Source organism: Ananas comosus, linkage group 4 (assembly GCF_001540865.1).
Source record: "Ananas comosus cultivar F153 linkage group 4, ASM154086v1, whole genome shotgun sequence".
Taxonomy (NCBI): Eukaryota; Viridiplantae; Streptophyta; class Magnoliopsida; order Poales; family Bromeliaceae; genus Ananas; species Ananas comosus.
The window spans coordinates 1,133,753-1,146,016 of record NC_033624.1 but is presented as its reverse complement, the minus strand read 5'-3'; the positions used below and the strand labels follow the sequence as shown (position 1 = coordinate 1,146,016).

Genomic DNA, 12,264 nt, shown 5'->3' with positions numbered 1-12,264 from the left:
ATGAGAGGGAATTTAAAAAAAAAAGATGGGGTATTTTGTTAAAATTTTCAATAAGAGCATAAAGATTCAAGAAAAGGTTAGGAAGAGCAATTTACTTTTTTTTTCCTTTTTTTTTTTGTTGAAAAAGTGTTTTATTTTTGGAGGAAAAAAATGTACTGTTTCATAAAGCAAATATACTGTGCATAAGGATTTTTTTTTTCTTTTTTTGAGAGATAGGTAGCACACTATTCGTTTCATTTATTTCATTTAGAAATAAATTTAGCTAGAAATATGAATCAATTAGGATTTGAACTTGGGTCTCGGTACCAACCACCAAGTCCTTTACCACTTGCTCTAGGGACGGTCGGTATCTTTTTCTTTCATTGAGTTTAGCAAAAAGATATTTCGAAGCTCACCAAATTATAGTATAGGGAGAGATCATGTTTTAATGCGAACAAGCTGTAGTTATATATCCAACTTATAAAAAATGTCGGATAATGCATGCTTATAAATAAATTTTATAATAATCCGTCCAGCACAGATCTTGGTGTTTTCATGCAGGAGATTTTTTTGTTTATTATACTTATTGGTTAATTGGACATGCTAGTCAAAAGAAGATATATAAAAACTTATATTCATAAGCTGTATATTGACACAAAATTGGTAAGGTTCACACATCATACTGCTTGAGAAATTTCTATACGCAACTGTAGAGTAGATTTACATTATCCACATGCATGCTTCACACCCACTTAACTCCGAAATGGCTTTTGTTTGACTTCTATTTTATACTATCCCATGACAAAAGAAACTTTTTAAATCCATTTAATTTATTTGTTTGTTCATTTAAAATGTTTTATTTGTAAAATTTGTGATTTTGTTTTGTTATTTTTTTTAAAAAAAAAAGTCGATATATTATCCGCTTCATTCACCAAGAATATGAATAAGTTTTAGAATTGAGGCTATCGGCCCTTAAAAAATTATGTTTTTTCATATTATTAATATCCATTTTGCGATGAAAAATAAAGAAAAAGAAGAAACTCTAATTGCGACATAAATTGAATCACACTCTATTGATGATTAATTAACGCAATAATCAAAGTTCTCGAACCACTTCAAACACCCAAGAATACAATAAAAAATTAGCTAGTTAGGTTCTCAGGGAGGATAATAAACACATCAATATAAAAACTATTAATTAAATTAAAATATATCATCTGAAAATAACAAACCAAAAAATTAGTATAAAAAAATATATTATCTCTAACTACCAAAGGGACTTCCTAGAATATCTCGGCCCACCGATTTTTGACACGTGTTACACAAAATGCCATGACGAGCTGACCACATGACCCTACCAACATCCGACACGTGTAATGGTAAGGTCAGAGGAGAGGTGGGCCCCACTCGTTCTCTACCTCACACGATCCCATCGTTGATGAGACCCCGAGCGGGGCCCACCTGAATTATGTACCACCTCACGAACAACGCGCACGACAATTCAATTCCCCTTTTTCCCAAAATGCCCCTCCCTGGCTCCCTGCTCCCGCCTCGTCTCGGGTCATAACGGTAATTTAAAGCCACCGGATCCAGTCACCGCCAGGGATGCCCATGGGCACGAATTTTTAAAATTTTATTTGAATCCAAATTCGAATTGAGCGGATTTATTCGACGCTAAATAAATATAATTTTAACTATGAATATTAAAAATAAAAATTTGACAAATATAGATTCGAATATAAATTTTGACTATACGCGATCTGAACGCTATTTGAATCCGAATTTATTTTACATTATATATAATATGTATATAAAAATTTGATATTATATTTACATTTATATTTTAAAAATTTAAATTTAATATAATATATTTTGAAATATTAAAAAAAAATAATAGTTTTGGGTTCGGATTCAGATTTGAATTTGGATATACATTTTAAAATCCGTCAAATTCTTCAGATTCATATTCAAATTTTCAGTTTGGAGTCAAGTTCGTGTTCGATTTTAAAAAATTCGCTCCGAATTCGAACTGCGGACGTCCCTAGTCACCGTCCTACCTACGTTTGTATAACGCGGTTTAGTCACCGCAGGTGAGAATAAGGCCCCAAACCAGAGAACGGAGCCATTGAAATTGGAGTGCAAGTATAAATGGAGCATCCCTAGCACACAACAAAAGAAGCTCTTTTGAAGCTCTCCCATGAATTATCCACAGCATCTCCTCAATCCAATCCCCTACAACCTCTTCAAATCGCTTCTTTCGATCCAAAGTCGCTTCTTTTCCACCACCCAGATCATGGAACGAGAGGCGAATTGAGGAGTTGGTAGTTAATTTGGGTTCATTTGAGGATTTGGATCGTGGTGGGATTCTAAAATCTAGGGCACGAATGCGGCAGTTCTCTTCGCTGTGGAATGGATTGGCCAAGTCCTTGTACGCGGGGAAGGGGAGGACGAGGAAGGAGGAAGGGGGGAGGGAGGCGGCGGAGGAGCTCGCGAGGGAGGCGAAGAGGAACGACATGGTATTGAGATCGTCGGGGACGGTGCGGGGCGAGGGGTCGAAGAGTTTCGCTTCGGCGTATTCGCAGAGAGGGGAGAAGGGGTCGAACCAGGATTGCTCTATTGTGTGGGAGGTACTTAACTAGCCAATTCCATTTTCCTTGGTTCCATGTCTTCTTCTTTATCATGAATTTTGCGGGATTTATGTTTGTGGGTTAGTAATTTGATGTTATATTGGGGTAGTGCTTGTTGATAGCTTTGGTTTTTTTTTTTTTTTTTTCCTTTTATTGTTTAAAAACAATCCATAATCTAGCACCTTCTAGGCAATGCAGAGCTAAATTATAAACCAAACTTGTTCTTCAGCTGTTGTTGTTACAGATAAAAAAATGTATATATTTTTATAGTTTTATTGTTTACTGCGACTGAATTTTGAAAAATTGTGTGTTCTTTTTGGTTCATAGGAATTTGGATGCCAAGAAGACATGATCTTCTGCGGAATTTTCGACGGTCACGGCCCCTGGGGCCACTATGTGGCGAAAAGGGTCCGGAAATCGCTTCCTCCGTCTCTGCTTTGCAATTGGCAAGAAGCACTTGCCTTGGCTTCTCTAGTAGTTGATAAAAAGCTCTGCCATTTCGACTTATGGAAGCAGTCGTATCTCGCGGCATCTGCGACGGTCGATGGGGAGCTCGAGCATGATCGCAGGCTCGACGCCTTCCACAGCGGCACCACCGCATTGACGATTGTCAAACAAGTACTTATCCGATTTTGCTTCTATGTCTTAGTTAGATACCTAAATTGATCCTGCATTTCTAGCACTCTCTGGTATACTCTAGGCTGTTAGTAAATTATGAGTCTTTTTGATACTTATTATAGAAATGTAACAGCATTCTATTTCTATCAGCAGGGTTTAACTGGGAAAGACTTTGCTTTTCTAAATCGATAAGCCATTTTCTCCTTTCCTTGAGGGAATTTAATCTGTAAATATTCCAAAAAAGCATAAAGTTTTTCTATTCACATTACAAAATTCACTATTTTGATAATCTTATACATAAATGAACTCATATCTTTCTAAGTGCTGCAACTTAAAAACTTGTGATGTTGGCCATTGCAATTCTCACAAGATTCAGTTTTTTAAGATAGTTTTTGACCATTGCTTCTTCTTCTTCTTCTTCTTCTTCTTCTTCTTCTTCTTCTTCTTTTTTAGGGTGATCTTATGGTAATTGCGAATGTTGGTGATTCTCGTGCGGTCTTGGCTACAACTTCTGACAATGGAAGTTTAGTTCCCATCCAACTCACCGTTGATTTTAAACCGAATTTACCTCGTAAGTCCGCATCAATATACCCTTATAAAATTATGCATTTGCATCTCCCTCTCTCTCTCTCTCTCTGTTTATGAAATATGAGTGTACATACAGGTCCTCCAACTAAGATAAGGGAATTTTTATTTTTTTGGGTGTAATATTTTTTGGGTGTATGTACAAAGTTTAGGGTGATGTATGTGAAGAGATGATTATGCAGGAATAGGTATATCGATATGCAAGATCCTCGTTTTGCTTGAAATTTTCATAATACATCTACTTGGTAATTAAATACAGAGGAAGCAGAACGAATAACTCGCTGCAACGGACGCATATTTTGTTTGACTGATGAACCGGGTGTACATAGGATTTGGTTACCAAATGAGGAGGCACCGGGATTAGCGATGTCGAGAGCATTCGGAGATTACTGCATCAAGAATTATGGCCTCATATCTGTGCCTGAAGTGACTCAGAGGAGAATAACTAGTAGAGATCAGTTCATCATTCTCGCCACGGACGGGGTATGCACTATTTTCTTAGATAACACCTTTATTTGGTGTTCGTTTTGCTTTCTTTATTTGCTATGTTTACTTGATCTGCACTTAGAAAAAAACTAGAATTAAATGTCGAGAATGTAAAAAAATAAGTTTTAAGAAACAAAAAAAGCATACCTCTACTAACATTACTATACTCAATCAAAATGATCTGATGAAGCCCTACATATTAAGCATAATGTATTACAAAACCATTCTAGTATGGCTTAAGCTTTTGAAGAAATTGGTCATTTTACATGCTATCGAAACTGAAGAACCTCTAACTAAATTCAAATGCAGTATGAAGGATTAAGATGCTACTACCTAACAGCTTAAGCTTTACTTAATTTGGTTATTCAGAGTACCATATTACTTTATGTTAACCCTTTTTGTTTTCTTTTCTCAGGTTTGGGATGTGATTTCGAACCAAGAAGCTGTGCGGATTGTTTCATCGACAAAGAAAAGAGGCAAGTCGGCGAAACGGCTGGTGGAGTGCGCGATTCGCGCATGGAAGTGCAAAAGGAAGGGAATAGCAGTTGATGATTGTTCAGCAATATGTCTCTTTTTCGACTCCTTCCCATCCTTAGAATGTTGATTTCCTCATTCAACATGTAAAACAGATAATAATGACATCTAATTCATATGTTTCCAGATTTGTTCTCTTCATTTATTAAATTTAGTTGTATCTTCTTTTTTCAATCAACTTTAGGAGGGAGGCAAATTATTTGTGGTGCTGAAATATTCTGGTTGTTAGATTTATCTAATATATATTCATCAGGCTTAAGAGCATTATTGCTCCTAAATACAAAAAAAAAAAAAAGATAAAAAAGAAAAAGATTTACTGCTCTTATATTGTAACAATCCAGTCCATAACCCCCTAATTATGGGTATTAGAGTACATGATCCTTATATTCCATTTTCTAGTCCTTCTAGCCCAAGATCTAGCAAGCCAATCTAAAAAAATTTAAATCCAATTATTAATCATCTGCCTATGCGATATTGGACTACTAGTGAAATACTCGCGCGATGCTGCGGATATAAAAATTTTTTTATAATAAACTTTACTTTGTCAATATTTTTATAATTCTAATTATTAATTAAATAAAAATTATAAAAAAATAATTTAATAGTTAAATATATTTAAATAAAAGTCATTAAAATTAGTATATGCGCAAAGTAAATTTATATAACAATTTATTTTATAAAGATTTATATGAAAAGAATTTGAGATAAATCTAAAAAATCAAGAAATAGAAGGAAAATAAAATTGTAAAAGAAATTGTTTAATAAAATTAATTATATATACACAAAAATACACTATATTTCTAAAATTTTACTCCTGAAATTTAAATATTGTATTTTTTTTATACAGTGATATTTTATATGATTTAAATTGCATTTATCAGGTTAGATTTTATTACGCGATTTATTATGCGCATTATTAAAAAAATTAATTAATTATATCATATATAATGAATTATTAATAAAATTAATTAATTAATTTAATAGAGTTTAGAGATTTAAAATTTTAAATTTTGAAGTTTAAAATTTTAAAATAAATATTATAATTTAAATTTGAAATTTAGAATTTAAAATATAAATTTTGAAATTTAAAAATTTAAAATTTGAAAGTATCCAAATTTTAAATTTTGATATCAAAATTATATATATATATATATAGAGAGAGAGAGAGAGAGAGAGTAAAGGAGTGTTTGGGGGGACAGGTGTCACCCTTTGGTCCCCAAACCCTCCTTTAATGTAGTTAGATAGAAGATAAATTTAGGATGTTACATGTAGTCACATTTTCTTTCCCTTTTTAGCTGTTGTATGTAAGAATGCTACATAGAAGCAACCTAAAAATCATATCAGGAGTACTAGTTGGTGGTTGGTACTAACCGACCGTCCCTAGAACAAGTCGCAAAAAACTTGGTGATTGATACCCGAGACCCAATTTCGAATCCTAGTTGATTCACGTTACCAGCTAAGTATATTTTTAAATGAAATAAACGAAACGGATAGCGCGCTACCTATCTCTCAAAAAATATATATATATATCAGGGGTACTAAGAAAGTACTGTTCTGCGTGCAATATCAATTTTCTTTCTTGGAATTTGGGAAGAACTTTTCGAGCCTCAGTAAAAAATCCCAAAAACAAGCAAATGAAACTAAAAGAACACAACTGGACCATTTTACGAAAGGACCAATAAAACCTGATGCCATTACTTTCCAAAAAGAAGTTGAATAGATAAAACCATAATGCGTCTGCAGCGATTAATGAAGCAACCAAACAGTCATATTGAGCTTCATATTAGCAGAATACTGCAGCAGTACACACGGCCTGCGCAACTTCATTTACAACATTTGTACAACAAAATGTAGCATACAAAGCCACAAGTACAAGCCATTAGCACTTTGAAACCAATAGTTTCTCTCGCGGTTGCTTCTGGATGCTGGAAAAGCTTAGTTATTCTGTGTCACTTATATACTCCTCTGATACCGGGGCTTTGAATAAACAAGCTGCTTCTCATTAGACAGGGCTTTCGGACTGGAAAGCTCTTCGTCGGCACTATTCGGCCAAGCTGTAGGCATGATTTGCTGCTGATGCCCATTTGGGCCCTCGCATGTCTGAAGCTTCACAAAGAATGTGGCTGTACACCCCTTTCCCATGCCCTCGCTTTCGAGCCAAATGTGACCTTCCATAAGATTTATGAATCTGGTTGGAGAAGTTACATTAGTATTAGTATCAAAATGAACAGAGGAAAACTACTAAACAATTGGTTGATTGCAATTTAGATCCCTCAGAAAAGCAAATATTTATGTGCATATCTGAAACCTTCAGCTCACGTTTGCCTCACAGAACGTAAGAAACTCTAATAGAAACTTGTAAAATGACCATTATAGCCGTATCTTCGTTTGCATACCTTCCAAATGTTTGCAAAGTATGCCACCAACTGATCAATTTTCAATTTTTTAAGGGCTTTTGGTGAAAAATGAGGACAAATTGGACATATTTAGACACCAAACATGAACGGTGGATCAGATGATAATATACTATATAACTTACAAGACAATCTTAAATATGCACTTTTAAGGGGTATACAGACAAATACAAAATTTTTGAGAGACATATATATGGACAATTTAGAACAAGTTTGACTACTGCAAAGAGAAAATGGGAATACACGTATACTATTATTTAATCCTACCTCTTACAAATGGCAAGCCCGAGACCACTGCCGCTGCAGCCTCGGTTCCCTCCATGTTGGGAGTGTGCAAATTTAGTAAAGATATGGGGTATATCCTGGGGATTTATTCCACAGCCAGTATCCTTAACCTGCAGTAGCAAAGGTTCAGTATTCCTATATCACTTTAGAACTAGTAATAAAAGTAACAATACGAACAAGTAAATGTTTGATCTTAGAAACAATCTTTTGCCGTTCAAAAACATAAATATTGCTTATTAAATCAGATAGAATTAGTTAGAGCTAGCAAAATTTTTGCTCTGACCTTGTCAACTCATGGAAAAGTGAAAGATTTTTAAGTTGCTAGATTTTCTGAAGCACATTATTTGTACCTGAACTTTCAAATAGAAGTGTTTGTCACTTGCAACTGGATAGAACTCTGGAGATCTGAACTCTCTTAAATATTCTGGCTTTGCAACAGACGCTATAATTGAAATGTGGCCTTCCTTTGTAAACTTAACAGCATTACCAGAAATATTTAAAATAGCTTGCATGAGCCGCTTTTCATCACCAATGGCACACAGTGGCAAGTCTGGTGTCAACATCAGTGATACTGATAGTTTCTTCACAGCTGCAATTGGCTTTATGAAATTAATGACCTAAAAATAACCAAAAAAAAAATCAACAAATTTTCCCATGAAATAGAATCGAGAGATGAACATATCAACATAAGCTATTATACAAAGCCAAAAAAAAAGGTGGAATATTTGTATGAAAATAGGCAACAAGATGAAGAAAAGTATCTCAAACCTCTCTAAACACGGCATGGAGATTGAAAGCTCCAATCTCTAACTCAAAACTTCCATCTTCAAGCTTAGAAAGATCTAAAACATCGTTGATGAGTGCAGCTAAGAGGTTGCTGCTTTTTAAGACAGTTTCCACCATTAGGCGCTGTTCAGGAGTTAGTTCAGTTTCCAGAAGAAGGGAGGATAGTGCTATAATTGCATGCATTGGGGTCCGCATTTCATGATTCATGACAGCTAGAAAATCATTCCGAGCACGAATAGCCATTTCGGCTTCCCTTCGAGCTGAATCAAGGGCAATGTTTTGGTCCATTAACAAATTGCGGGCCCGCATGGACTCTTCCAGGATGGCCGCATGGGAAAGCGCGACTGCAACCTGAATAAACAAACAAGACACTCAAAACTGGTAGATCACATAAAGGTCAAAATGCAACAAGGGGAATGTAGAATAACTTGAATAGCTTTCCCAATGGCCTATAGTTGAGGGGGTTCCCAATACATTTTAACCTATTTCATACCAATCAACTGTTCAATGACAGTCCAAAACATAGGAAAAAGATAAGAATGTGTAAGGGTTAGAGAGATTATAACCTGATCAGCAACCACCTCAATAAGCTCCAACTCATGTGGATGCCATGTTCTCGCGCTATCAGATGGAAGCATCAAAACCATAACCGCATAGCTCTTTGCCGAAAGCTCTGGCCAATCATTTATCTGAAAATTTGAAAGGTGAAGAAGCGGGACACGTACTGCAACTACCTCGGGCGGGACATATCTGCTCGAATGGGGTCGGAACCTTGCCAATGGAGATGTATATGGTATTATTATTGCACGATTACTACTAAAGACCTGGTTCACAACAGAGAGATTGATAGGCACGGTTAACCCCATAGGTATTTGGTGCCTTAGTGTATGAGAAAGTTGAAGACTCGAACCACTTCTCGATGGCATCCATAATGCACATTCCTCTAAACCCAACGTCCTTCCTAATTCCACGAGGGTAGTCTTCAAAATTGTATGTCTATCTAATGTGCTTCTGATTTCATGAGTAAGCATTCTTACGTGCCTTCCAGTTTCTTCTTGAGTCCTTATAAGGCCCATTTCCCTGTCAAGCTCTTCAGCCTTATTTTTCAGAAACAGTTCTCTTGTTTTTACACTTAATAAGTCGGGAATTATGTGAACAAGCATCAAAGCTGTTGCACAAGACACGACAGCAGTTGAGATCTTCGCTATGGTCATAACTATGGCCAGGGTTTTCGAGTGCATGTTGAAAGTCCACAAGTTTATCATATGGGTTGCTCCACAAAGAACTATAAATGCTCCGAACTGAATAAGGACCCATCTATATGGGAAGAAGGACGACTTCTTTACAAAATAAATGAGCTCTAGAGGAATAGAGAAGTATGCGAGGGCTATGAAGAAGTCTGATATGTACTGGTATTTGATTAGAAGCTCATCTGGAGGCCATTGTGGCTCGATACAATCACAGCCCTCCATCATCTTGTGATTGTCAGCAACAATAATTTTTCTCTACATTCCTGGCAAGAAGAAACACTTAATGTCAATACCAACCTACATGAAGTTTGGTTACTCCTCTCGCTTCTAATTTCGATACAAAGAGGGCATAGCGCTACAAGCAATTTAATAGGATGCTTGTAAGAATAGTATGCTAAGCACGATAAAGGGATGCACTATTCTTCAAATGGAAGTCACAAACTACTAAAAGCCTCATAGATAAGTTGAACTGATAGTTAAGAGTGACAGTGAGAAAGAAAATAACCAGGTAGAAATCCAATTAGTTTCATCATAAGGAAGCACATATAACGAATTACTGCAGCATTTTCAGCAAGATTTATCAGAGGAAAACATTCTACATAATAAAACAAGAGTAAAAATGTAAATATAAATAGGGGGAAAAAAGCACACCATCACAAGGGATCCTCAATAACATCAACTATTTCGCATTTCTTCTATCTAGTTCTCCCCAAATAATACAAAGTATGTGATCTACATTTCACACAACCAATAATCAAGCGATGCATCTAGCCAAATCTCAACAATTCACTATCCAAAGCTTAGCAATCATCTCAAACAACATAATCCTGCACAAAATACTTTTCCCAATTGAACCTGATCACTTCAAAAACACAGAAAGAAGAAGAAAAAAAAAAACTCTAATTTTTAGCTCAAAAACACCTCCAATCTCTCGACTTCCCCCCATCCACATAACGAAGTCGAGAAATGGGGCTCCAAATCAACTACACCAGAACCCTAGAACACACCAGAGTCCACAAAACCCCAAATTTCACAATATTCCCTTCATTCACCAGATCTAAGCTCATTCAAAAACAGAAAAAAAGAATCAGGAGCATCAAACAGCAAAATTAAGCAGTGCAAAGATCGAGAGAGCGAAAGATGTACTCTTCGATGGAGGTGTGATCGAGCGATTCGCAGGCGAACGAGGCCGAATCCGACTCCTCCGGAGTAGTAACGTAGGTAGAGAGAGAGAGAGAGAGAGAGAGAGAGAGAGAATCGGAGGAGAGCGAAAAAGAGACGAGAAAATAAAATTAAAATCTTTTTTGGAGTCTTTCGATTCGCCGCCGCGGAAACGAGAAGCTTCGCCTCGCTCCGAGTTTAAAGCACATCAGAGATAAAGCATGGGTTAGTGTCGTCAAAAGGATTAAAATTTTCACTTTGATCCCTAAACTCCTTCCATATTATTTGATTCAGAAAAAAAAATATTCTTAATTTTTTAATACATCCAAAATATTTTAAATAAAAAAATTTAGATTAATTTTATTTTTGTGCCAGAATTAAAATTTCTGAGTAATAAAAAAAATCAAATAGCATTTGAATGGCTACACTAGCTTTGTGGGAATAGAAGTAATTAGAAATTTTAAATAAATTAAAAAAATAATAATTTAAAATCTTAATTAATTAACTAATTATGAATATTGTACAGGATAATATAGCAGCACATTAATTAGTTAATTGGCTACACTTAGCTCATGTATTAAATTATATTAGTCAAAATATTAGTTATTATTTAATTAATATGGAAACTTTTTAATGAATGAGCACGTAACACAATTAATTATTTAGTTAGCTAGTTAATTATACATAAAAAAATTAATTGCTTAAATATTTAATTAAATATTCATTTATGTAATAAATTAAAGGATTAATTACTTGGCCAATTAGTAAACAAGTTATTATATAATAATATATTACTTGTTATATTTTATAATTTTAACTACTAGAATATTAAGAACTAATAATGATTTAAACCTAAAAAAAGAAAAAAAAATGTTGTTAACTCATTAATGGCCCAAGTATTCAGGTTCTTAATGGAATATTTGCACCTAAGTCCTCAATTATTTACGTATTATATATGGCATGCAAATTTATAATGTGTATTATTATTTTTATTTATATAATAATAATTGTCCTTGTTTGTACTATATTTATGTAATCTTACTCTAAGATTCTACTACAGTGGTATAAAATCTGCGTTTTCCATATAAATTGTGGGGCAAAGGATTGTTCCTTTTCTCCCAAATCTTATTAGGATACATATACAAATAATTTATTTGAATCCTATTATAAACTCATCCATGATCCACCCCTCGCGGTAACTTTAAATATTACTTAAACAAAAAAACTATAGCAATCATTGATGCTAAGAGTTTTATAAAAAAAAGCATACAACTTCATCATCTATAATCTATTGAGAACAAAATTGTGTACATCAATCAATTCCGAATATCGGATACGATGCTTTTATTATTTTGCATCTGTTACTGGAAAAGAATAGAATTTTCTCGACGCAATAAAAATAGTTACTCTACAAATAATACAGATAATACTCTAGTTCCTAACTAATGAAGAAAAAATTAATGTTTAAATAATTTTTATGAAATGATCTCTTAATTTTATCCCAGTAATATAATTATATAAATAAGCAAATCATTTTAT

At 34.5% G+C, this 12,264-nt stretch overlaps 2 protein-coding genes across 2 annotated transcripts; one reads left to right on the top strand and one right to left on the bottom strand.

Moving 5' to 3' along the window:
• Nucleotides 2,132–5,007, top strand: LOC109708473 (probable protein phosphatase 2C 34). The gene is made up of 5 exons (XM_020230232.1): nt 2,132–2,606; nt 2,934–3,224; nt 3,678–3,795; nt 4,069–4,292; nt 4,711–5,007. The coding sequence occupies exons 1-5, from the start codon at nt 2,364–2,366 to the stop codon at nt 4,897–4,899; spliced, it is 1,065 nt and encodes a 354-aa protein (XP_020085821.1). The 5' UTR covers nt 2,132–2,363; the 3' UTR covers nt 4,900–5,007.
• LOC109708472 (probable ethylene response sensor 1) lies at nt 6,492–10,935 on the bottom strand. The gene is made up of 6 exons (XM_020230231.1): nt 10,711–10,935; nt 8,881–9,827; nt 8,297–8,665; nt 7,879–8,145; nt 7,511–7,638; nt 6,492–7,017 (listed from the first exon to the last, which is right to left on the bottom strand). Exons 2-6 carry the CDS (start codon nt 9,787–9,789, stop codon nt 6,783–6,785), a joined length of 1,908 nt encoding a protein of 635 aa, XP_020085820.1. The 5' UTR covers nt 9,790–9,827; nt 10,711–10,935; the 3' UTR covers nt 6,492–6,782.